Source organism: Euwallacea fornicatus, chromosome 18 (assembly GCF_040115645.1).
Source record: "Euwallacea fornicatus isolate EFF26 chromosome 18, ASM4011564v1, whole genome shotgun sequence".
Classification (NCBI taxonomy): Eukaryota; Metazoa; Arthropoda; class Insecta; order Coleoptera; family Curculionidae; genus Euwallacea; species Euwallacea fornicatus.
Genome location: NC_089558.1, coordinates 3,907,035 through 3,934,473, shown reverse-complemented (window position 1 = coordinate 3,934,473; position 27,439 = coordinate 3,907,035). Strand labels below are relative to the sequence as shown.

General features: G+C 34.5%; 3 protein-coding genes across 5 annotated transcripts in view; all 3 read right to left on the bottom strand.

Moving 5' to 3' along the window:
* The window catches only part of LOC136345041 (uncharacterized), a 64,370-nt gene extending 60,388 nt beyond the window's left edge, over nucleotides 1–3,982 (bottom strand). Inside the window, exon 1 of the mRNA XM_066293027.1 lies at nucleotides 2,176–3,982. Within this exon, the coding sequence (XP_066149124.1) occupies nucleotides 2,530–3,540 (1,011 nt within the window). The 5' untranslated portion in view covers nucleotides 3,541–3,982 and the 3' untranslated portion in view covers nucleotides 2,176–2,529. The remainder of the gene's footprint in view (nucleotides 1–2,175) is intronic.
* The window catches only part of slgA (proline dehydrogenase slgA), a 40,937-nt gene extending 22,054 nt beyond the window's left edge, over nucleotides 1–18,883 (bottom strand). The window contains exon 1 of one of the 2 annotated variants that reach the window (XM_066293020.1): nucleotides 18,405–18,883. In XM_066293020.1, the coding sequence (XP_066149117.1) occupies nucleotides 18,405–18,713 (309 nt within the window). In that variant the 5' untranslated portion in view covers nucleotides 18,714–18,883. The remainder of the gene's footprint in view (nucleotides 1–18,404) is intronic. The other variant, XM_066293021.1, reaches the window with a different exon arrangement.
* Nucleotides 18,884–20,200: 1,317 nt separating this feature from the next.
* LOC136345035 (116 kDa U5 small nuclear ribonucleoprotein component) lies at nucleotides 20,201–25,401 on the bottom strand. 2 transcript variants are annotated; one of them, XM_066293019.1, is made up of 14 exons: nucleotides 25,247–25,401; nucleotides 24,493–24,637; nucleotides 24,034–24,251; nucleotides 23,714–23,982; nucleotides 23,409–23,658; nucleotides 23,159–23,350; nucleotides 22,874–23,100; nucleotides 22,628–22,767; nucleotides 22,365–22,546; nucleotides 22,139–22,305; nucleotides 21,630–22,076; nucleotides 20,996–21,335; nucleotides 20,615–20,768; nucleotides 20,201–20,471 (listed from the first exon to the last, which is right to left on the bottom strand). In XM_066293019.1, exons 2-14 carry the CDS (start codon nucleotides 24,607–24,609, stop codon nucleotides 20,265–20,267), a joined length of 2,910 nt encoding a protein of 969 aa, XP_066149116.1. In that variant the 5' UTR covers nucleotides 24,610–24,637; nucleotides 25,247–25,401; the 3' UTR covers nucleotides 20,201–20,264. The 2 variants fall into 2 exon arrangements, with proteins under 2 accessions (XP_066149116.1, XP_066149115.1); XM_066293018.1 differs by having other exon boundaries at nucleotides 24,493–24,627; nucleotides 25,247–25,392.
* Between the last annotated feature and the right edge of the window lie 2,038 nt (nucleotides 25,402–27,439).

Below are 27,439 nucleotides of genomic sequence, written 5' to 3'. Positions count from 1 at the left end.
TCTACTGGTTTCTTTTTCTAATTTCAAACATTTAAAAAATATATAGGGTGTTAGATTTAAGAAAACCTAAGTTTGCATCGTATCTTTTTTTGCGCACTCTGTATAAAAGACAATGTTTTTTAAATGTGCCCTATAAGGTCATACATATAAATGTAAAATAATTTTTCTTCAAAACTATCAATAAAACCGTAATCATCCGAGGCGCTCTCGTTGAACCACCCTGTATATATTTTTTGAGTTGTGTAAAACTCAAATAGGGGTATTTACTAAAATTATCTTCCTTTTCTACGGGGGTTGTAAATAAGTGAAAAATATCAAAGTTATCTTTTCTTATATGGCACAGGCAATATATTAGTATACAATGTGTTCCTTAAGAGATGGTAAGAAGTGAAATTTGTGAATTATCAGCTTATTTTCAGACAAAAACTTCATATAAGAGCATATCCTAAATCGCTTACATTTTGATATACAGAGTGTTGAAGTTTTAATTTGTTTTTAATTTTCAATCATTTCTCGGTTGTTTGTAAAAATAATTAACTCAAAATTGGTAGTAACAATCATTTTACATTACGAACACATTGAAATCACAATTATTTACAACACTCTGCAGGTCGTTACTTTTTTCATGGTCGCTCTCAATACTTTGCAGAAGAACTTTTTTGTGACATTTTTAGGTTTTATTCATTAACTTCATTTAATACATTATGTCTTTTATTAACTTTTTGCTTCTTCAGTTTTTTATCGGGAACAATAATTTAAGAGATATTTATAAAAATTTAAACAATTAATTTGGATTATAATTAAAGTATCTAATTGCTGAAAATGTCCTCCTCCTACCAAAATACAGGACTTTACCCTTCTTTTCTTGGACTGCCGGACTGTATGAAAAAGTTCATGTGTATTTCTAATGGTTTGACAAACTTTTATAATTATATTCCTCGATTCTTTGTCAGTATCTATACTGATGTAGAATATACTAAATATTTTAAATGCCTCACGCAAAAAAATCTAACCTATTTAAGTCAGGTGACTGAGGAGGCCAAGATTGAGAACTGTTATTAAAGTTTTATTACATAATTAGCTCATTCGGAACGTGTATGGTTAGATATTTTTGCAAATATCTCTTAAACTATCATTCCTAATAAAACAAAAAACTGAGAAGGCGAACAAGATCATAAAAGACAGGAGAGATTAAGTGAAGATAATGAATAAAATCTGAAAATGTTATCAAAACATTTGTGATGTAAAATATTGAAGCGACCACGAAAAAAGTAACGCCCTGTATAGTATTTTGAATAAAGGTTCTTTCAGCTCATTCGTAATGGTAAAATGATTGTTACTGCCAATTTTGAATCAATTATCTTTACAAATAACGGAAAAATTAATAAAGATCGAAAAAAAAAATGAAATTACAACATCCTGTAAATCACAATGGAAGCAATTTCGGACAAGCCTTTATAGGAAGTATTTATCTTAAAATAAGCTCATAATTCGTCCGTTTCATTTTATATCATTCATTAAGAAATAAGCTGTATATTGACATTGCGTTATTTTATACCGGGGGAATGCCATGAAAGAGCTTTACTCGCATCATGAGTATAAGGTCAAAGATTCTCTCACCGCAATCATCCACAGAGTTTGACCTTCAAACTACTGTAAAATCAATTTTGAGAAACTGGAAGTGTGGATTAACAAAAACCCATTAGAAACAAAGCCGTAACAGACACAGATGAAAATTAACTTGATATCGTTATCGAAAACCCTCATATTAGCCAAACTCAGATTTCTCAAAGTACCAACTTAAATCAATTGAGTATGTTAAGAATACTCCAAAAACATAAGTACCATCCTTAGTCTTGTAAGTTCAGGAAATAGTATTGAAAATATCATAAATAAGAAATGGTCCGATGTAAGAGCGCATAGACATGATTTTTTATATTAGCATTTCAGATGTAACCATGGCAACTGATGCAAAGAGCAATAGTATTTTCTGTTTTTTTTTTCATCTTAATTTTCGAAGAAAACTTGTATATTTACGTATGGGTAAGTATAAAAATATTCAATTGATAATATTTCTATCTGTTACTTGAAGCAATCAAATACCGGGTGTTCAATTTAAATTAAGCTAGTTATTACTCATCACAGCAAATGCATTTCTCAACTTATTTTTTAGACACATAGTTTAATATACAGGGTGGCCCATCGAACACAGTCCAGCAATGTTTACTGCTTTGTATGTGAAAATTTGGAAAAAGCCTCGGACCCGTATACTTTTGTTTTCAGGGGGACAAATTTCCACATTAATTCTATTACTGTAACTTCAACCCCTTAGCGGGGGCGGCATTCACCCTTATTTTTTCAAATGGAAAGGGGTATGTTGTGATACATCTTTTGAATGGGCATTAAATTGTCTTTCAAATGGCGTTTCGTTTTTTACATTTGAGCTGCACGTCGCCGAGAAATATTAATTTAACTTTATTGATTAGTATTTACATGTTATCTTATTTAAGTGTTGAAAATGTCCCCCGTTCACCTCCATACAATAGTACAGCAACTGTTCAAAGTGTTCCCGGACATTTTGAAAAATATCTGGTTTAATTTGTTGATATTCATTAGTGATGCGGTCCCGTAAATTTTCGATTTCAAATGTCCCCACAAAAAGAAATCAAGAGGAGATAAATCGGGTGATCTCGCGGACCATTCGATAGCACCCCTCCTCCCAATCCATCTATCAGGAAACGTTTCATCGAGAAACTGCCGTACAGGTATTGCATAATGGGGAGGAGCTCCGTCTTGTTGAAATATCGGATTTTCTTCATGGTAACGTTGGTTGTTTTCCATAATTTCGATCAGCGCTGGGTTGACGGTATTCTCCAACAAGTCTAAGTAAGTATCTCCAGTTAAATTTCCCGGTAAGAAAAATGGTCCAATTATGTGATCACCAAAAATACCAGTCCAAACGTTTAATTTTTGAGGACGTTGAGTATGGACCTCATGGTAGATCCTTCGATTCGTGTCGGACCAGTAACGACAATTATGTCGATTGACTGTGCCATTGAGAAACAATGTACATTCGTCTGAGAAGCAAACGTTAAAAAGGTAGTCGGGATTATTTATCATCTTTTCGGACATTATTTCACAAAATTGTAAACGGCGGTCATTATCATCTTCATTCAATTCTTGTAGAAGATGAATTTTATATGGGTTCCATTTATTATGTTTCAGAATTTTTTGTACAGTGGTCCTCGAAACTCCCGTTACATCAGAAAGTTTTCTGGTACTTAATGTAGGGTCCATACTAACTTGGCCCGGAACAGCTACTTGTACTGCCTCATTTCTCACCGGATTTTTAATATTCCGTTTTTTATTTGTCACTGAACCAGTTTCCCGGAATTTTGCTACTAATTGTAGGATGGAACCAAGATGTATGTATCTGTCTGCATGCCTCTCATTAAACAAAGTTGCCGTTACTCTTGCGCATTGATTGTTTATAAAATACAATTCAATAATTTCCACTTTCTCCGCAACGGAATAAACCATTTTTATCGAACCGAAAGAAAAGAATTGCACAGCAATAACGAACTACCCACATCAACTACTTTACTGAAGGTAAAATCGAATTGTCCACCGATATTTGTTAGTTTACAAAAAATGTTTACTCACAAACCTCTTTGTAAATAAGAAGTCCGGTAAAATGTTTAAAATTCCATTTTTCGGCGGTGCGCAGCTCAAATGTAAAAAACGAAACGCCATTTGAAAGACAATTTAATGCCCATTCAAAAGATGTATCACAACATACCTCTTTCCATTTGAAAAAATAAGGGTGAATGCCGCCCCCGCTAAGGGGTTGAAGTTACAGCGATAGAATTAATGTGGAAATTTGTCCCCCTGAAAACAAGAGTATACGGGTCCGAGGCTTTTTCCAAATTTTCACATCCAAAGCAGTAAACTTTGCTGGACTGTTTTCGATGGGCCACCCTGTATTTAAATTTTCAACACTACACCATGTAATATGCCTCGTGCCCGAGATTTGGTTTCAATTTCGGCTCGCTACAGTTTAAACTTTCTTTAAAGCTGAGTTTCAAAATTTATACAACATTTTCACAAAATCCCAATTGTTGCAACACCCTCGAGGTTTAGGGCGGGTGAACCTTAATCAAACTTGCATGCACCTTCCTCAAGGAATCTAAAACGGTACCCGCATTATTGGATGTTCTGCTACAACTTTGATGTTTATTACTTATTCACAACCCCCCGTATAAACAGAAAATAAGTTTAGAACGTGCCAATATTTGAGTTCTATACGACACTAAAAAAAATATATATATAATTTGGTACTACCACACTTTATGACAGACCCTGTACATTTGAAAATAATTAAAAAATACGTGCCCTTTATTCCCCAAAAACTTTACTAAGACAAATTTCCTTCCAAAACTTATATTTGCTGAGACATCGCACTTTGACGCACTAATGAGCAACCCTGTATATCTAAATATCAAATACTTTAGCCGCAGTACTCCGTGTAATATGACGTAAATAACCCTGTATATTCGATTTGAGCCGGTTGCAGCTGAATGCTAATTACGAGTACTTGAACTTGCACGCGCAATACGAAACAATTTGAAATTGGTTATGAGAGTGTAGGCAGATGACGACAATGCCGGCTAAAGTAAAGTATTAGATAATGAGCCAAAACTCATGACAGAGAACCACCTAGAGCCAATATTTTCATCTGATTCGTAACGTTTGGCCTCGATTTTAGCCTTTTCGCGATCACCTGGATGAATGATCCAGCCAAAGGCATGAGGGTAATGCTAGGAATGCAATACGTTTATTAATAAGGTTGGGGAGATGTTGGTGCTCATATCTACCGTGGAGTTTTTGCATGAATTACCGTTAAAAAAAAAAAAACAAGGAATTCGTTAATTGGCCGGGTCCTCGATTATTGATTTAAATTCGCCCGCGGGTATGGGAAAAGTGAGCTGAAGTATGCTCTTAGTTCTACTTTTCAATCGATGGCACTAACAACTTTAATAGTCGAATTAATAATTCAGAGTTTAAACTAGAACAATTGGACAATCACCCTTTTATTGTATTCCTTTTATTACGTAGTGATTGACTGTGTAGACGTAATTGCGTATAGGCCAAGGTCTTGAAGGAATGCAAAAATAAAACGAAGAAAAGGAGGTACTAAATATGGCTTTGATTCATGTTTCAGAACGATTTTAACCTTCCAGTAGTCGCGTCACATTTTGAAAGGTGAGTAGTCGCGTCGGTCTCAGACAAACATGTAGACATGCAGTGTTGGCCATAGAAATAGAGCCAGCTGATGCTTTTGGTAGAATTCAACGCTACAACTTTTTAGAAATATTTCGATGAACCTCTATACAGGATGTCCCAGATCAAAGTACAAATATTTTAACCATGGTTTCAATCAACGCGTATTTTTTCTTTTTGTCCAAAAGGCTGTCGTTTAAATTCTAGGGCTCTTTGAATATGGGGCTCCATTTGGGTAAAATCATGTTGGAAGAGCCTTTCAACGGATTTTTATGAAATTTGGTGTACAAACATTTTTCGATCGTAGCAATTCACAAATAAAGAAACGAAATATACAGCTTTGCCATAACATAAATATAAGGGCCGGACTATGAATATATGGCCCCGTATTTATTTAACAGTTAAATATTTCTTTCAAGTGATTACATTACTTGATTATACCTTTCAATTAGAAACTTTTTTGTTTCTTGAAGAGTTTTCGCAGAATGCCTTCTCGTAGTAGCAATTCCAAATTTTACGCCTTTTTGTTGCAGAAATTTGTTGTTATTAAATAGGCCATGGCTGGAATGGCCACATCATTCTCCCTGTCAAAAAAATCATTCTTATCGTCATTTTCTGGCATATCGTGGTCAACTAACAGTAGGTATTAGTCGTTGTTAATGCTATTAATGGATATTTAATTACAAAATAACATAAAAATTTATTTTTATTTGTTTTATCATGGCTCTTCTGTTAATAATCTCGAGAATGTTGATATTCACTTGATTTATGGTGAGTGCAGACAAAATGCTCATAGAGCTGAAGTACTCTACCATCAGCGATTTCCTAATCAACGACTTCCAAATTCAAGAACGTTTACAAATGTTCATATCAGGTTGAGGGAATTTGGTAATTTGGCTCCTCAACGAAGAGAAAATCATAACATCAAGCATTATGGGGTGGATAATGAGCAAGAAATAATCAGTTACTTTTAGGATAATAAAATTAGTAGTTTAAGAAATGTTGAGCATGACTTAATGATCTCAAAAAATAGTATTCAATTTCATTCTTCTTTGTAATTTTTTTTCAAATAATTCAATAAATAACTTTAGGCAGACACGGTCTAATCCGAGGAAGATAAGAAATGCCTTAAAATAACTGCTATGAGAAAACGACGCGTTCTGCGAAAAAACTCCGAGAAACAAAAAAATTTCTAAATAAAAGATATAATCAGGTAATGTAATGACTTGATCGAAATATTTAACGGTTAAATAAATACGGGCCCCTATATTCGCAGTCCGGCCCTTATATCTATGTTATGGCAAACCTGTATATTTAATTTTTTTTATTTGTGAATTACTATGATCGAAAAATGTTTGTACACCAAATTTCATAACAATCCGTTGAAAGGCTCTTCCAACATAAATTATTTTATCCAAATGGAGCTTCATATTAAAAGAGCCCTAGAACTTAAACGACTTAGACGACTTTTAGACAAAAATAAAAAATACGCGTTTGTTAATTTCAATAGTAGAAACCATGGTTAAAATATTTGCACTTTGATCTGGAAGACCCTGTATAATTCCTACGCATGTTCAATAGGAATTATTTCGAATGCTCACCGAAACGAAAATTATAAGTGAACATGATAAAAATTTAAATTTGTTCGGTCTTGTTTGGTTTCAATTTGTCTGCTCATTAAAACAGAGACGTGAAAAATCAAATACATAGTGCCGGTGTTCCTTCAAGTTTGCACGTGCCGCTTCCTTTAAGTTATAACCGTGATTTCCTTATTGACGTTTAATGAAGTACTGAAGAATAACTTAGATAAAAATGGGCCGTGGCGTTCATTGCACGGCAGAGGAAAGAGCGACAATCTTAACATCAAGGAAAGAGGGAAAATCGCTAAGAGCAATTGCAAGATATATCGGGTGCTCAAAAAAAAATGATTGAAAAAGCTATAAGAAAACCACCAAATCGGGAAAATCGTGGAGCGAGGGGAAAAACAAGTCCCCATACAGATAGGCAAATTGTTCGAGTCTCCAAAAAAGATGCCTTCAAGACGTCTATCAGTATTAAACCTGAATTAGGTTTGGAAATAAGTATAAGAACTATTCGAAGAAGACTTCAGACAAATAATTTACACGGCAGAATAGCAAGAAAAGTTCCTTTGTTACCCTCCAAGAACATTTAAGCAACGTTTAAAATTCGCCCAAAACCATTTAAATTGGGATGGTGAAGAGGGAATAAAAAAATGGCGCTTTATTTTATGGAGCAGTGAAACAAAAATATATCTAATGGGATCTGATGGGAGACACTTTGTCAGAAGACCACGCAACCAGGAATTATTACCAAAACACACCATTAAAACGGTTAAATATGGAGGTGGTAACATAAAACTTTGGGGGAACCTTTTCATGGCATGGTGTAAGACCAATTTACTGGATTAAAGAAACCATAGATCAACATGAATATGTTCACATTCTTCGAGATATTATGCTGCCTTTTGCGGAGGAGAACATGCTGCTAATATGGAAGTACCGACAAGACAACGACCCCAAGCAGACGTCCAGAAGAGCGGAAATATTTTTAAACGATAGTAATGTGGATTTATTACCTTGGCCCTCCCAATCGCCGGATTTTAATCCTATTGAAAACTTACGGACTGTCCTCAAGAATACAGTTGGCAAACATAAAACGAAAAACAAGGACGAACTCTGGGAGGTGATCAAGGCAGAATGGGAAGCAATACCACTAGAGGTGTGTCAAAGGCTTGTAAGCTCTATGCCTAGAAGTTATTGAACATAATGGTCACACAACAAAATATTAAAAGTTTAAAGAGAGTTTATGTGCTATTTCACAATTGTGAAACTGTAAAATATTATTAATTACGCCTCTATTTTCGGTCGGCCCTATTTTCATGACCAAGTGTTCGTGTCGATTTGTTCCATTTATTCGTTAAATATTATGTTTATGCAATTTTAAAAAATTAAGTTTGTCGTTAAAGTTTTCTTACTTTATTATATATTTACAATATACAATTATTGTACTAATTCGGTGTGATATGAAAACTTTATCTCCCAAGGAATATATTTCTTTGAACTGGCTCTATCTCAATGGCCACCGCTGTATATGGCAATTAACCCCCCAAAAAATTGTGTAATATAATTTTCAAATATTACATATGGGGACATTCCAACAACACAATGATTGACTAGGAACAGCAGAATGACATACATTTGACACATTTTTTCAAATATAAAAGAAAGAGTTTGAAATTGGTGTTTTTTTTTCAAACTCTACTTTCGTAGACGCATACAAAAAAAAGGAAAACTGGTAGTACAAATTGTAAATTAAAACAAAATATAACACTTTGACTATAGATAAAAAGCAATACGAACATTTTTTTAATTGAATTACTGCATCTTCCCGATACTCCTTGCAAACCCCAATAATATGCTCCAAGCACATACCGGGTAATTCAAGAAGATGGCTCGCCCTTATAACTTTTTTTTTAACTTAGTTGGAATTTGGAGAAAAGCTATATAAGAATAGAGCCGGTTGATTGACACTAATGGCGTTTATGTAGCACTTCCGGTTTAACCGGAAAGAACCTCAATTTTTAAATGAAATACTCTATTGATTTTTACTTTTTTGAAATCTAGAGATCATCTTTAGTCTAAAAATATGTTCTTGCATCGATTTCATGATGGTCGTGCATACTAAAAAATCACAGCACGTTTTTGGTTCTTTTTGACAATATATGAAATTAGAGTTTAGAGTCTTTTGAAAACGCAAACACACTAGTATGCTCTGGTAGGATAACTGGTTGAGAAAACTCTAAAGACAACTCCCTTTAGTTTCTTCTAATGGTTCCAATTACCTTGAGGTTGGTTATGAGCAACGAGTAATTTCTTTACGAGATGTCAAGAGGTGAACCAGTAGTCCATCGTCCGAAATATTCGTCGTACGTACTTTAATGGCCCTCTTCTTCGCCAATAACTTCTTTTAACATTAGTTGCAGGCGTTCTTGCCCTTTTTTGCAACTACCCATTGCTAACACACAATCTTGTTGCATTTCTATTTCAAATTTGCAGAATAGAAGTACGGAAAACCTACCTTATAATTAAGAAACAGAAGAATTAAAAAATGAACGTGACTAGTTGCGCCGATCTCACACGACTCAGAACGAAATCATTCTGGATAAGTACCACTTGTAGCACTTTGCACTGTAGTGTTGATCCAGCGTAATCTGCCTAAAGATACCTGGACCGGTAAGTGCTTCCTTCTTTGTTTCTTACAATAGTATTAACAAAGGTGGATGATCGGTCTCACAGCCCATGCGCGACTACTGGATGGTTAATAAAGGTGTCGTAGACAACAAGTTAGATAACATAGGCCAGAAACGAGAATAAAAAGAGTAAAAGCTGCGAAATGGAAATAATTATGATATAATATTAAACATAATAAAAAGAAATATTATTTACATTTAGCTAGGGAAAGGATCCTGATGAATCAAGTGCACTTAGGCACCTGCATAAAGTGATTTTACGGTCACTCCAAATGTCCATATACCCCCCGGGGGGTCAAAGATCTATTTCCACTATTTACGTGGTGACCCTTGGACGCCTCCTCCCCCGCGTCCAAGTAACCAACCCCGGAGGAAGAAGAGAGAGCTAATAAACGCTGAAGATAGAAGGATAGATGTTGAGTTGGTAAAACCGGGTGATATGTGGATACGGGCCAGTTGAAGGAATGATCTATTGCATCATCAGAAACCAGTCTTTGGCACAAACATGTTAAGAAAAGTCATAGGACATCAAGACAAAGGGACTAGATGCCCAAGGAGGGCCACATACGTGTGGATGCCATCAAGCAAACAGAAGCATCTCAAGAGAAAACGCAAACAAACAAGAACAATGTCTATTGCTGAAAAAAAAACAAATATGTCGGACGGATATTCAGGGTGTTTCCTAAGTACGGTACATAACTTCGGGAGCGTATTCTACAGCTAAAATAAAGGTAATTTTGTTATATAAACTATACCCCAAAAATGCTTCGTTGTGGAAATACAGGGTGTAAAAATTGCTTCAAAAAATCACAATTTTTTAAATATTTTTGAAACTACTTGAGACATTTTAATGAAATTTGGACGGTTTAAGAGTTAGCACAGTGCGCATTTTACGCTAAAAACAGTGACTGTTGTGTAATCAGTGGCGTGCAGGCAGGATAATTGCTGGATATTTTAAAGGAAAAATGTGGTACGCCAATGTTCTTTTTCGATATTTTATTCATTTTTTAATTATGTGTTCAATTTGAGAGAAAAAAGGTCTCATGACTTTTTTTCGTAGGACGCACAGTTTTCGAGTAAATAAATAAAAAATATTGTAGCTAAATTTTTTCATTCTTTTTTACTATTCTTAAGAGAAGAAATACTGGTATGAAGATATGATTTTTTTTGTTGTGCACTTGCCTGTTTGGTAGCGAAATTGTCGACATTTTACTAGTCACCAACATCGTTTATTTATCTGTGCGTGAGACATTAAATTTCAGACAATAAAATTTTCGCACCCTGTATTTCCGCAGCGAAGCATTTTTGGGATATGGTTTATATATCAAAATTACCTTTATTTTAGCTGTAGAATACAATCCCGAACTTATGTACCACACTTAGGAAACACCCTGTGTACATCACGATTGGTAACAACACACGATATGGGACCAAAAGATCAGAGACAAAATGATCGGAAGCAGTAATAGGGGCGTTGTCTCGTGACTTGAAAGGGCGCAAATCGACCATGGGGAGGCGCAAAGCCTTCACGAAGGCCCTCTTGGTTACATGAAAGGCGAAACGAAGTATAACAGAACTGAAATGAAACAGACACTCGATATGTTCTGAAAACACAACAAATGAGGAAAGCGTAGGATCAACTAGCTGAAGATAGTAGTTATTCACAATTATGTTAGACCCCGACGATGTATCTCTCAGGGGTAATTCCCACACTGCCCGGTAGCTAGAGCACAGACCGCCTTTTAAAATTTTCCTTGTGAACCAAAAAAAAAGTGCCCTAAAAAGGGCAAATCTTTTATTCGTCTATTCCATATTCTGACTTTGGGTCATATTTCAATACAAAATTCCATCTTTTACCCAGTTTTTCCAACTATCTGCTTTATTTTGAGGCAATTTCTGCCCAATCTCATTATGTACTCATATGTAATGATTAGATGCGACCAATGCAACGTTTAATTACTTACTACATATTCGTTGTAGCTACTTGTGCATAAATGCTAAAAATTTCGAACTCGAACAAATCTCATTCATTCGATAACCAGTTCATTCAATAATTATTCAATTACGAAAGAAAAAAAGGTTCGATGTAGTAAAAAAATTATTATGTTAAATACAATACAGGGTGGGCCACGAGTAACGCCTCGGAATTTCATGACAAAGCCAAGAGATTTTTTAACTGTTTCTTTTTTGAGGTGTATACAGACTAACTAGAGCTACATTTTAAAATGATTTTAAAAGTATACAGAGTGTCCCAAACACATGTAATTGATCAAAGTTGCATTTTTTTAAATGGGATCCCCTGTATATTATATAATTTTTGAACTCAACCATTAAAATAAAATTAAGTTGTTTAAGGTTTATGGTATCTAACTTTAGCAGTTTTTGAAATAATTCAATTTTTGTCAAGATGCAAGATCATTTTCAACACCCAATCTCTCATCCCATATTTAAGTTTTTAAAACAAAATTTTAATAGGAAGCCATCAAGGGACCAAATTTTGTACTGTAAGTTTCAAAAAGTCGGCGAATTGTACAGGGTGTTCTAAAAATAGCGCCAAACTCGTTCAACATTTAACTGTTAATAACTTTTTAAATTTAAATGGGATACTCGGTATGTTGTGTTACTGTTAGATGCCAAATTTACTTATCTATCGAATATCATTAGGGTTCCCTATGCCTAGCTCTACTCATTCTCGCAAAAAACATACATTTTTATAAAAATATCTAAATCCCCAATTTTAACATTACGCCATATGAAATTGCTAAGATGTCCATGCAATTTTGACATTAAGTTACATTGCCATCTTGTTTAGGTCTGTCATATTTAATTAAAAGTGATTTGTTTATTTGAAGTGTTAAAAAAATTTAATTCGAAAGATGTTTTCCTATTCGATACTAGAACGAACAGACATGATTATGGTGATAGTAGAATGCTAGCCAAATTGCCTTTTGGCATCAAGAGTTTTGGCCCAAAAGTATCCGGATCGAAGACATCCAAATAGACGGGTATTTGGTATTTTTACCTCTATTACGCCACAAATGCTAGAAAATGTCAGAAAATCTTTTGAAGAAAGAATCAAAATAAGCATAGAAGAAAATGATCATCATGTAGAACACCTGATATAATTTTTTTTAATTATACTTAGTTTTCTGCTTTTTGTTAATATTATTAAAATTGTAATATACAAATATACGCAAGTAAATAATTAAATTGCATGGATATCTTGGCAATTTCATATGGCATAATATTAAAATTGGGGATTTAGATATTTTTATAAAAATGTATGTTTTTTGCGAGAATGAGTAGAGCTAGGCATAGGGAACCCTAATGATATTCGATAGATAACTAACTTTGGCATCTAACAGTAACACAACATACCGAGTATCCCATTTAAATTTAAAAAGTTATTAACAGTTAAATGTTGAACGAGTTTGGCGCTATTTTTAGAACACTCTGTACAATTCACCGATTTTTTGAAACTTACAGTACAAAATTTGGTCCCTTGATGGCTTCCTATTAAAATTTTGTTTTAAAAACTTAAATATGGGATGAGAGATTGGGTGTTGAAAATGATCTTGCATCTTGACAAAAATTGAATTATTTCAAAAACTGCTAAAGTTAGATACCATAAACCTTAAACAACTTAATTTTATTTTAATGGTTGAGTTCAAAAATTATATAATATACAGGGGATCCCATTTAAAAAAATGCAACTTTGATCAATTACATGTGTTTGGGACACTCTGTATACTTTCAAAATCATTTTAAAATGTAGCTCTAGTTAGTCTGTATACACCTCAAAAAAGAAACAGTTAAAAAAACTCTTGGCTTTGTCATGAAATTCCGAGGCGTTACTCGTGGCCCACCCTGTATATTGCGCAACTATAGGATTATTGCGTTTGAAACTACAAAAAAGTGCCATTACAGATTTTATAGGTCAAAAATAGCTACAAAATACCTTACGCGAAAAAATACAAAATCATTGTTTTCCATTTCTAATAAATCTTTGGCACCTTAAACTGTGGTAGGCAACACAATAGAAACTCACGAATATCGACTGGGGGCAACTCGCTAGGCCAACCAACAGTAACTCATTACGTATCTGTATTTATAAAAAAAGAAAACACACATCAGAGCTGGTTTTCAACAGATGTAGAATGTAAAGAAATGACGTATATGATTCAGATTATATTAACGGATCAACATTTGGCAGCTAAACTTGTGTGTGTCGGTGAAATTTATATTGTTTTTTGGCCTGATATAACACACCTAACGCTAAACAAAAACATGTTAATTGTCGATTGTAAACAAAAGTTGTAAAATTTGGAAAAAAAAAGCGCAAAAGAAAACATCAAAGTTTCCATCGGATATTTTATTTTAACGTTGAGTGGATAACGCCCAAACTTGTTTATAATTCCAACAGATTTGCAGTGGATTCGAAGTACAGAAAAAAATGTTTTTGATTTAGGTATGACAAAAATAAATATTGAACATATCAAGAAAATAAGGAAGTACGAGCAGTACAGAGATAAGTACCTCGTGTTTCGTAATAGTCCATCAAAACCTCAAGGGGTGAATGTGTGGATAATTTTAAGAAAAAATGCATATAATATATAATTTATTTCAAAAACGGTTCATCATAGCTATGGCATATGAAACATAAACTGGAGTTTAAATCTTCCGGGAAATTCGAAAATGTAATAAAATACAGGGTGTGCCATTTAAAATAACAAAGTTGTTGTCAGTTACATATGGATCTGTCAACGTCGCGAAGATACCAATATTTTAATTCGACAGAGCCAACTCCATTACATCAGTATCCAAAATTTCAGATCTGTAGCTACGTTAGAACCCCGTAAACTTTTACTAAGACGCTCACCGTGAATGACCCTGTATAAACATGGGTTCGGCTTCGCTTTTTGCCTAAAACACAAAGTAATGTTTTTTTCTAATAACTTCGTTCCGATATAAAACATTTTAATGAAAATTGGGGAGCAGAAAATAGATGTATAGTCATATCTAGATTAGGCGATCGAGGAGGTCACAGTTAAGGTCCGCCACGATCCACCCATTTATTGTTGTAGGTTTGGTTTAAATGATCTTTGGCTTGAAGATTGAAGTTAAGTGGGGCCGTAAAAGATTACCATTTTGAAGCCACGGCCTATTTTATAAATTAAAAATCGTGCCTTTAAATTCAAGAAAATGCAGATAATTGCCTTTGATTTTTTTCCATGAAAACAGTTAACGTTATGAAAAATATTGAAAAAAATGTTCCCTTCGCAGAAAGGTGAAGTATTCAGAAAGTTATTTTAATTTTCATACAAACCAATGAGGAATCGTATTTATCGCTAAAAATATTCAACGTCACATCAATGAGGACGCCAATGGTTAAATTAAAAACATTTGTTTTTCCTTTAAAAAATGTGTGTCTGCAACCAACTTAGGTTGCCAAATTTTCATAAAAATATCTAATGCCGGAACGAGCTGATCACGAAAACTGTATTCCAGATGGGAAGCGAGAATGGACCCATGTTGATAGGAACGGTTTATCTTGAAATCATTGACGGATTCACCCCGACTTATTCTTGCATTTTTGATATATTATTATAAATCACCCTGTTTAGAGAGTTTTGACGAGATTCATTGTTGTTAAAGTTTTGCGAGGTATTTCCAGAAAACGTTTTAATTAGGAACTCTCCTGGAAGCGAAAAAAATCCAGAAGAACAGTTTCAGGATCAAATGTAGTAACTACGCATCTATCAAAATTCCTAGGCAATTTCATGAATTTTCAACGATAAAAAAGTTATTGTTAGCATTTCAAAAATGTAAGTGAATTCGTCACGCAATCAAACATCGCAGACGTTGCTTCCTGTACTTAACTAATGATTTTTATAATCAGTTTGTGACAAAACGTAAAAAAATTAATGACTGTCTATTATTGAAACCCTTCAGTGGGAAATAATCATGAATTACCCAAAAATTATGCAATAGATTTGAGAGTTGATTAGACGCCGAACAATTCAATTATTATAATAAACATAATTGTTAGACTAATAACAACGATATGGAACATATCAATGATTTTCCGATTGGCGCCAACAACGTAAACATTGCTGTAAAAGGACATTTATTACAGTAAACATGACCAGTGGCCACACAAGAAAAGCGGCAGCAAAAACCCAAGAACCAATTTTTTTAACTCGTACGCAAACCCCTTTGAATCCCTAATAAATGCAAAAAAAAACCCATGTACGCAAACGGGCAATTATTCATATACGACCCCAGGGGCTCGACTTTTTTTTATAGCCACAACTCTGGACTCGTTTTGCAAACATAATGATCGAAGTCCAGACAATCACCTGAAACTTTAGCCCGGCTTATTCTACGATAATAAACATATGCCCGCTATTTTCGTATCAAATGAGTAAAATAAGAGGATAGTGACGTCAATGTGGGGCCCCAAAATCGTTGGCGAATTGTGAGTTATAAGAGGGCTCGGCAGTCGACGATAGACCGCTCCAAGTAGGAACGCCCATCATTTTTAACGATTGATTTTCTTTGTCCCCTTTCTTAGGCTTTTAGTTTACTTTGCTGAAAAAAGGAATTTTATCATATGAATAGGAATTCCTAGAAGATTGAATGCAATAACATCAGTCCTTGCAGCTGCCTTAAAGCAAAGGGAGAATGCTTCGTTACCTGATGATGGGTGAATGTAAAAAGTAGTTTATCACACGGAATGGGCAGCAGAAAGGCGTGTATCCACCAAGTAGCAAATCTTGTTAAGTAAAGTAAAACGAAATGGTGTAATTATTGAGCACGTGATAATAGTTAAGGTCATGTCCTTAATAATACTAATTACTAGTAAGAGTTACGGGTATCGGGACAGGTTTAGGGGTTGTGAAAAAGATTTATTCAGAGAGAAGACACTACAAGTTCAACTCGAGGTTACTTATTAGTTCTTTAATAAATAAAGCAAGGTTTTTGCCGGTGGTTTCACTATCGTCGTCTTTTCTAAACTGTTTTTTTAAGATAAAAACACATATTAAGCGGAATATCCTAGCGACTTATACAAGGTGAATAAAGTAAAAATAGAAGGTTTCAGAAAGCTATTGACAGACTCTTCAAAGTATCCAATAATATATTGGGTGTCCCATTAAAAAATGAAAATCATAGTCAATTATGGCTACATTGGAACCAATAGTTTTCAAAAAAGCGAAAAAATATTGTTTCATTGTGCAAACGTCAAATTATGCACTGATTTGACACATTTATGTATACAAATTGACTCCCTTCGCTACAGAAAACAAATTGAAAATTCCAAGAGGATTCCAAAAAAGGACTAAATAGATATTATTATTTTCTAAAAAAGCCCATCACCCTGGCGATTTATTACTTTTTTCCCATAGATGACATATCATTAGAGACAGTTTTTTTCTTTATCAAGTGGTAAAATTCCAATAAGGAGTCATTAAGAAAAAATTTGGAAGCCATACACAAGAAGTGTCATTAAGCCAAGTTTCGAAACGTTAGTTTTCGCAGTATAACAATTCTTTAATTTAATTATGTTTTGACTTCTTTTACTATGATAAGTATTTTCAACTCAAAGAAATGGTGTTTTCGATACCATAATACTTATGAACATTAAAATGCCCAACTTTTTCCTAGTTCAACCACTGTCATAACAATCACTCTTTCAAGTCACCCTGTAATTTTAGTCATCTGACATCTTAATCATCTTATCACTACCAAACATTATAAAAGAGACTACCGCATTAAAAAGCTGAGAATTTATCCAGCAATTTATTCAATTGAGGTCTCACACCAGCTGATGTCCAGAGGTCCAAGTATCAATTCTAGCTTAATCTTTTTTAACAAATATACTTTAAACACGGCAGCCATCACAAACAATGAACGTTATTAAGGGAATGTGCCGGAAAATTTAATGAAATCTACTATCACTTGGAAGCTGAACCTCCCTTGTGGAGTTCTCAAAACTTAAGGTCTATTGGAGGATGTTGATCATAATTCGAATGTTTTATCCTCCATTAAATAAAATCTTCAAGTGCTATAAATTTATAATTTAATGTAGCAATAAACTTCTGTTTTTACCTATATTAAAGTTTCCTGTAAGTAGGTGAGAAATATATAGTACATTGCTCACCCAGAAGCAAACCTCAATGATACCTGTGGTAAATTTTTGGTCAAAACCTGCATTTTACTACAATCCTTTAGTTGTAACTTCAGTGGTGATGCATTATAGACACCTATTTAGGCATTTCAATCTAAAAATGGTCTGCCTTGACACAGAATCATGGATTACCTAAAGAAATATTTTGGAAAACTTTTCAGCTAAGTGCACAGCTCTTGCATAAGCAAGGCTCCAGTGCTTATCTATCTAGAAACATGGAAAACATCCAGAGCAAGTTAACTTCCAGATATTGATCTTTCCTTTCATGCTTTCTGCCTACTGACATTAAAATTCCCAGATGCTTTTTGAAAGACATTTGACCATGTCCCAGACTTTTCCTACTTTGCTTGTACCTATTAAACCTTGGTCGAGCGCTGAGCGCTTCTGGGGCACTAATTTCAACCTGATCCGGTGGTTACTGGCTCAAGATCAAGAGTTCAAACCGTGTTAATTAATAATGCTAATTAATGAAAACTGTTACTTAACAATTCGCAGTGCGCCAAATACTACGTAAAATCCTAACTGTCTAGGCAAGTGTGACTGGCCAAGGCCGTCACACAATTGCTTTTACCTTGAATTGCAAAAAGGCTGTTCTGATAGGTTGTAGGTCATTAACCCTATCTCTCATTGAAGCAAAGATTCTTGTATTCTGAAAAGGACACTTACCTTCATGTTATTTGTAACAATAGTTTCGTATGAGCACATCTGGTAAACGATGAGAGCTCGCAAGAGCTCCCAGTTTGTCTTGCTCTTGAAGGCAGCTTTGGCATCTTCAAAACTTAAATCTAAGGGGTCTTTGGGTGACTGGATCGCCTGCTTCTGCTGGTCTTGGATCAGGCTAGCAGCCGCTGCAGTAGATTTTCGCACGGCCTGATTAACATCGATTTTACCACCGAAACCGCTGTTTAAATTATCGATCAGTAATCCGTACTTTTTGGGAACACTACACCTGCTCACTGTACGAAGAAAAGCCATTTAAGTGAAGTATTACGTCGAAAGAGAAGCCTGTCGATCCGAGAAGGAAATTTCGAGGGGACCTTTTCGTTGCTACTCTGCTTTACACCTGCCGATCGAAAAATGACTAAATTTCAATGAAATGTGCTCGCGGTTCTCCTCAAACGCGACTGAAAACTGAAATGAAATCTGAAATCGACTCGTCTGACGTTTATTTTTAACACGCCGGTCACGGTAGTTGCGCAATGGAAACCGACCGCCGGCAGCCAGCCAGACGGAGGTTTATTGAAAAATCCCTATTTACCTACGAAACATATATAAGTTCAGTGTCTACAGTACTTATCGGTAATAGGTGATTAATACTTGTAAACACTTAAATTATATGAAAAAAAGTAATAACACGTGATATTAATTTGCATTACGGCCGTAAGTAAATGTAAGACGTCGATTCGGCCGTTTGATAGTTGCTATCAAACACTGATATAGGTATCAGACAGATTTATCTAAGACATACCTTCAATTTATAAACGCGTTCTTGAGTTTTCTTTAGACACCCTTTATAAAGGTTTCCGGCAAATTCAATTTTAAAACACGTGATTTGTATTTCCAAATATTAAATCGAACGAAACGGTGTTTAAGTTTGTGCCCTCTCTTTCTATTTACGAAACTTACTTACGAGACACGACAAAGACAAATATATTCTGGTGAGCTATTGTTTAAAAAAATTATAATCTCGTCTCCTACGTGAATACCTGGTTATCTGTTCACTAAATAATATTGAGCCAAATTCAAATCTTGAGATATGCAAAGAATTAACAGAGCATCTAAACAAACATCTTATATCTGCCCTTGTGCACCTCTTTTGAGGACTAAAAGTGTTTTCATTTATGTAGAAACGGTATAAAAATCAGAAATTTACTAGCAGGTCCTGAATAATGAGAAATGCATTCTAAAAGATTTGTTTTATGAGAAGATTTAAGGATGTGTGTAAAATACAGAAATTGGACGCATCGAAAAATCGACAAAATGTACATGTCCTCTTTTTGCAAAATAGCAGGAAAATTTACTGTATTTTGGCTTTCCCAAAGGCTTTGCAACCCAGATTAGCGCACTTTAGGATACCATGAGAGTTACCAGTTTCTTTGGAACATCTTCAATTTTTAAAATTTTTTGGTAATTTTAGATTTTACAAAATAATCTCAGTTTACTTAGTTAAAGATAATCCTGACTAACCTGCGTTAGGCATATGTCTTACCTACCACTCTCTAGTTTCTCCATTTAGATATTTGGGGGAATTCTCGTGATTCCAAAGAACACGGGAGAATTCAAATTTTCGTCCCTTTAAAAGAAAAATATGAAACATTTAAGCTATTGAAAAGCGAGTTTCAGAAGCTTACTATTTGAGATCAACTAGTTCATAACTCCGGTAGCTTGGAACTGAATAGCAGCTCTCAATAGTACATTCTCATTAAAAAATCGCACTAAAAGTTTATGCGCAACAAAAGACATTCTCACAATAAATTCTATTTTTTCCATATGAAACTTATGAGAACTAAACACACTGATTCCAACTTAAAGTAAGGGATAGTTGAGCATGACATCCTGCCGCGCCAACTCGAGCAACATAGGATCATCAAAGAACTTGTTAATGGACACATCTTGGCTCAAACCTTTTCTTCTTCGCGTTTTAATCATAAATTCACGAGCTAAATGTGTTGCAGGTTGCGGTTCTAAAGGCCTGATTATGATGGATTTGTCTAGGGGGTCACCAGGTACAATCTGGAAATTATTTTGTGAAATATAAAAAAGCCTTGTCTCACTCTAGAAACTTTTAAAATACATTGGAAAAAAATTATTTTAATCATGAAAGTGTGCCTTCTACTATATGCAAGTAATGTTGTCTTTAGACCTTCATTTCTTACCTGCCAATGATGAAACACTGATAGACAAAATGCCTGCCCTTGAGTATGCGTCCTCAAATCGGTTTCAAAGCCAAAACTATCAATTGCTGGAATGAAGGCCTTGATAGTATACAGAGGCGAACCGGGAACGGGGGCATCTTGAGTCACGTGACCACTATAAAAAAATTATTAAGGAAAAACTTCAATTAACCTTTTGCAATTCGCTCGAACGCTAATGCGCTCTGCTGATATGGTACGTTACGATTATTTACTATACATAGTTTTGAAACATAATTCCTCGATGCGTAACGGGCATATAGTACGAAACGGTGTTGCGATATGTTTTGTTATATGCCTGCATGCGTCTTACGATTGCTTTGGGCTTATTTAACCTGTACTTACCGTCTTTTGGCCAATACTGTATAAACTGCTGAAACACAATCAGCGGGAGCTTGTACTTCCACAAATAGGTAGGGTTCCATTAACCTGGGTGTGGCCATTAAGAAGGCGGAATAGACAACTCTTCTGGCAGTTGGGATAATTTGGCCGCCGCCTCTGTGAAGTGGTTCTTGAGCGATTACTGCGTCTAAAATTTTAAATTTGCTATTTCGAATCGGTTCCTCGCATAATGGTCCTTCTCTGGTGCCCCACTGGAAGCCCTGAACGATCGAGTCTTTGACTGAACTTAACAGAGCTTTATCTACTTCTGATGGTAGAGTGTCATCCACTAGAATATTAGGACCTGCAAAAATAGGTGTGACATATAGATACCTTCGCATCAAAACTTTCGGTGAAGGCATCATACTGACGTTGGTACAGAATACTTTAAGAAATTCGCAAGTTTCAGTATCAACAACGTGCTTTTTAAAATTAACATAGAAAACGATGACAGTTCTCTTAATTCTGAGAAACACAACTTTACATCTTACACGTTTCAAATTAATTGCAAAAGTAAATTGGCAAAAAAAATCGAAATTTTCAACTAGATAAAGTTTACTGATTTCTTTTCATGAATTTCTATTGATTACCGACTTACCAGTATTGTCCGGCCCAAACGCCCATATACTCCTGGCTGCCAACAAATCCCAATCATACTTAGTCTGAAAGAACTCTCCCAGCTTCTTCTTATTCCACCCAATCTGGACGTTCTCGTTTTCAATATCCTCCGCAAGTCCTTTCTCCAAAGGCTCTGCAATCATAGTTAACTTGTTCTTCTTATTAGGTGTTTCCGCGAAACATTTCAAACTGGAAGTTTCGACTACCGTTTCACAGAATGCCACTACCGGGTCCGCTACTTTTATATCAATTTCTGAGTACATTTTTCTCAAATCATGCATTACGCAGTCCAGATATAATTCACCGGTTCCTAAAACGACATGTTCTCCGGATTCTTCAACTCTTGTGGTTAATAGCGGATAAGATTTGTTTACTTTTCTGAGACCATCTAACATCTTCGGGAGTTCTGATGGGTTTACAGGTTCCACTGCAAACAAAACGATAATGTCTTTACATCAAATGAAAATACTTCTCGATATAATTACCTACCAGCAATTTTAATAATGCTTTGAGTGTTAAATTTTAACGGTCTGAAAATGTATAAATCCTCGTTTATTGCCAGGTCGGTGATCGTTGCGGTTTTGACTATCGACTGATCAATGCCTTCTATCAGAACCCAGTTGCCAGCAGGCACCCTGTTAAGCTCCACTTTGTATCTATAGAATGTATTCACTCAAATATGGAAGATTTAAATTTTCAATTAATAAAAATGAACCTTGATTCGTAAATCCATAGACGACCAACTGTCAGAACCCGAGAGTCTTCCTCATCTTGTAATGTGTAGTTTTCTCCTAAGATGCGCACGTCAGTGCCTGCATGTAGAGTTCCGCTCATTACCCTCCCTAAAACTTGGAAAAAGGTACAATCTTCTGTTGGGTACATTTTAGAGCTATGGACCTGAAATATTATATTAAAATATATGTAAATTTCGTCAGGTAACTCATTGTAACATCTCAAATGTTCCAATTCCAAACTTACCATTAAAACACCCTCTTGATCACAATTAACCATATCATTATAGATCTTGCTTGTATTAGGTCCGGTATAAATGTGGTCAATCTTGGTTTTGGAATTGTCCAGCGGCGACTTTATGTGTTCCACGCACATGTTAACAAATCCTAAATCAGAAGAATTGCCTTTTTTAACCATAGAGTCAAATTTGGATAATTCAAAATCAATTTATTGAATTTTGAATAAACACTTAATATTTTGGATGAAACTTACCATTAAAATCTCCAAGGAATTTGCTACACACCAACCGCAGCAAAGGTCGAATATTCAATTTCATCTCATTTTTAGTCAACTTAATCCCCAACTCATCCAAAACTTTTGGTAAAGTTGAATCAACATCGCCCACAACCTGAGCAAAAACCTTATAAAGAGGCTCTAAAATAAATTCCACAAAACTTCTTTGAGCTGAATTGTGGGGAGCTTTTTTAGTAAATTTTCGACTAAAAAAGAATCAAATTGAATACATCTTTGTATCATAAGAATTAATGAATGAGTTACTTCTTAGGATTAAAATAAATATCACCCCAAAGCCTTTTGGAGAATTCCTCAACATTTACTTCTCCATAGTATAGGTTATAAATGTTAGCAAAAGATTTCAATGTAAAGCAAACACTGTATTGGGAACTAGCAAAACATACATTTCCAAGAACTGGGGAAACAATTTGTGGGTTGGCATCCACAGAGTACAACCTACAATATAACCTCCTTCTTATTAATTTAAACAGCAAAAAAAACACCGTGAACTTACGTTAACAATCCGTTAATTTCCTCTACAATATGCCTAAGCTTGTAATAGGCATCTTGAGGAGGTAACTTCAACTCCAACATAAGCCTATCAATTTTATTAATACAAACAGTAATCTGCATCTGTTCCTGAACTGCATGCTTCAACAATCTCTCAGTATTCAACATAACTCCTTCCGCTGCATCTATGAAGAGTACCACGCCATCGCACAAGCGCATGGCTGCAGTTACTTCATCAGAAAAATTCACGTGCCCTGTAATCATTATTCGAACCATAATTTAAAACAATAAGAATACCTAAAGCTTTACCAGGAGTGTCAAAAATATTCATCAGATAACTTTTGTTTTTTATATCTTGGAGAAGCAGGGTGACGGGAACGGATTTCATGGAGCAGCCCCTTTCCTGCTCAGTAAAAAGTAAATCAGTATAGCGTAAATTTTTTTCTTCATTATCTTGATATCCAGGATGAGTCTGCCTTATAAGGCAATCTACAAAAGTGGTTTTTCCATGGTGCAAATGCCCTATTAGGGCCACATTGCGAATCAATGAAGTGTTATCCATCATATCCGCCAAAAATCTATAAAATTTGCTAGTAAATATCTGATTTTTACAAACTTAAGTATATTACTCCATGCTATAAGTAGTTTCAGGAAGCTCCTGCTCTTTCAACTGGAACTTTTTTTTCTTAACAGGCTCTATTAGAGGTACGTCCAAGGCTTGTGTGTCTTCTTCTTGTACTATGGTTTCCACATCAGGACCATACACTTGAAGAGCTGATGGGTAATATTGCTTATCTTCATGAAGCACAATAGCCATAGGTTGAGGTTCATCTTCCATGTGTTCATCCTAATGTAAATTGTAAACATATAATATAGTGTTTTTATGGACCAAATAAATTGGAGCAAAAAAGATAACAAAATTAATTCTTAAAAATTGTTTTTCATTTAAATTGTGTGAAGCCAAAAGCTGCGTTAATCCTTGAAGTTTTCAAACAGCTTTATGACTTTGAAGAAATATATGGATATTTTTAAGAGTCAAAATGTTCGCATAGAAATATTTAACTAAAATAATAACCAAAATACATTACATCATATTCCCGTTGTTCATCTTCATCTTGTTGTTCAGGTTCTTCTTCCTCTTCCTCATCACTATCTAACTCTGGTCCAATATAATTGCCAAATTCATCATATAAATCAGCATCCATTATGAAATTTAGTTTGGCCTAAAGAAATCTGAAATTTAAAACATTTTAAATCTTTTCTGTTCCAAAATTATAATTCTTTAAATAACAACATGGAAAAATTAGGGTTAAAATTGCAATTTAAATAAATAAATCAATAATAGCCCTTCTCTAATAGGAACGCCATTGTTGTAATAATTTGGACCTTATTTCCTATTTCCAAATTACTAAAATATGGACAGATGACAGAAAATTTAATTTGTAAATGTTAGTGCATTCTAAAGATGAATTATGAGCCTAAAATCTCTCAGTAGCTTGATTAGTCTCCTGTTAATACTACTAATATTCAAGCAAAAATTGGAGTAAAAAATAATGATAATATAATTATAAAATTTGTGAGCAGTAGTTTATCTATTCCTTCCGAAGAAGGAAACCATTTTTTTTTAATTTTCTCAATCACTTGAATACTACCCCAGAAGAAATAAATATTATAATGTTAACTTTACTATATGATCCAGCTTTCTGCTACATTACTCCCAACCACAACAACTTCTTAAAATTACTAATCTGAGCAAAGTTCCTTAACAAGCTTGGTTACTTAAATCTACTGTGTTAACTGTTCCGGCATAGCATCTCTATCTCATTAAACATTAAGACTTACCTAAATATTATTAAATACTCTTTGTAATGTTTAATATGCCAAAATAGTTGCAGTTTAATTATGAAAATTTGTAAAATCGGCTTTGGTTTGAAATTGTGCCGTGCTTGTTTTACAAGCTTGTTTATTTCGGTAAATTGTGAGGTTAAGTAGGAAGTTCATTTTGAAAATAAAGGTAGCGACAACAGCGAGCACTACCGCACATGTCAACTTTCCGATGTTTGCTCTGAAGTTCAAATGCTCTCCGTGCGATGGCACTAGGAAATTGTAATAAGGAAATTAAATTTCTTTTTTTTATTAAGTCTGTTTTATTAAATAAAAATTCGACAAAGAAAATTTGAGAAGTATCTAAATAACAGAACAAAATTTCGATTCCTATTATACCTAGGACATTGAATATTTAGTTAAAAAGAATTTATTATATATAATTAAGAGAATAAAATTGACATCAATTCGATACTTCAAGAATCGTAACGGACTACAGTGTTGAGTTTAAGTAATTGATTGTTTAAATGATTTCCTTGATTTGTAAATGACCAAATAGTTTAATTATATTCGCATTAAAATCATTCCATTAAACGTGATTAAATTTTTACAATCACCTTTTTCCGCTTTTTTTAATATGACCGCTCAATGTGCATCAATCCAATTCGTAATTAGAAGGTATGTCGTCAACCATCAATCAAGAACAAACTCAAAGACCAGAGGCCCTTTTGTTTGTAATATAAGCCAAACGCGGCATTTTATTGAACATTTCCGTCCTTTAATATTGTCTTCGATTTTCCATCTAAGTTTTAAGTCTATAATATTGAACAATGATGATCGATGCAGTGTAAAGCCAATTAACACAATTTATCAATCAAGGTAATTGAGTTCTGTCATTAATTAAGTAAATATTTCACATTTCCTCTGTCATTAGTCTGGTAGAACTTAGTGGCTTCGGTTTTGCAATCAGAGGTCTGGGAACTCGGATGCTTCAAGCAAACATCTTTTTCTTGTTGATACAGACTTAAACGGTGGACGTTTCCCTGAAGAGCTGGCAATGAACGTCATCTCAGGTAATCTTATGTAACTCTTACGTAAAGCTTCTTGTAATCCCAAACGATATCATGGGGAAACCTGTTTGCAAGTCCTCCTGCTTACACTCTAAATCTTGTAACATCCCTGGTCTGAAAATTCTCTTTCTCATTCTCTACTCGTGAATTCATCTATGTACTCAATGTTCATACTACAAGCACAAACAAGTTTTTAATTGATAAGAGTTCTAGTTACCATTATACATGATCAGTACATAGAATTTGGGGGCGTATTTTTGAGGTAGAAATATAACTTTTTTCTATAAGCGTGGGTTTGCAAATGCTTAGTTTTCGTTATACAAAGTGTTAAATTATTGCCATTAACAAAAGTAATAGTAGGTTATTACTGCGTAGTTTGCACATTCTACTTGATTTTTATCGAGTTTTTTGAAATCCCATACTCTTAGAAACGGTGCAGGCAGAAATCAGATTATTACAAAAAAACAAAATAAAACACCCAAATTTACTGAAACTTTTCGCGGTCTATCAGCATTGTTCCCGGGAGTCTTAAAACTGCCACATTCTTCGATATGCGGATGAGTTAGGTCGTTGAGTACTTGACAATTAAGAAATCTTATTGACATGTTCCCCTCAGCCAGACCATAAAAATAATGGATTTCAGCTAAATGGGCAAATGAGTATTGTTTATTGTCCATTTTGAAATTAAAAAATAAGCAAATCAAGATTCATTAAGGCTGAAAACCACACACATGCTAACATTCAACTAAAACAAATTGTAATAAATTCGGCAGAAAAACATAGGATTCTCGAGCTGTGCAATCATAGCCTACTATGAATTTTGGCAATGATGATTCTTTAACACCCTGTATATCGAAAACTAAGCATTTGCGGATCCACGTTTACAAAAAAAATCTTTATTTGACCTCAAAAATACGCTTCTAAATTCGTTGCATTGAATTTTAAATAACTCTGTATATCTTTTTTTGTCTTCTCTGTATACAGGATGAGTTTTTAGTAATGGGACACGGAACAATGGCGAATTGTTGACATAAAAATAATGCAATTTAGCTAAAGTTGTGTTACGCCAAAAGTTAATAATTACCGAGATACAGGATGTCAAAGTAGAAAAATGAAATAACAATTTCTTTAATATTTCTCG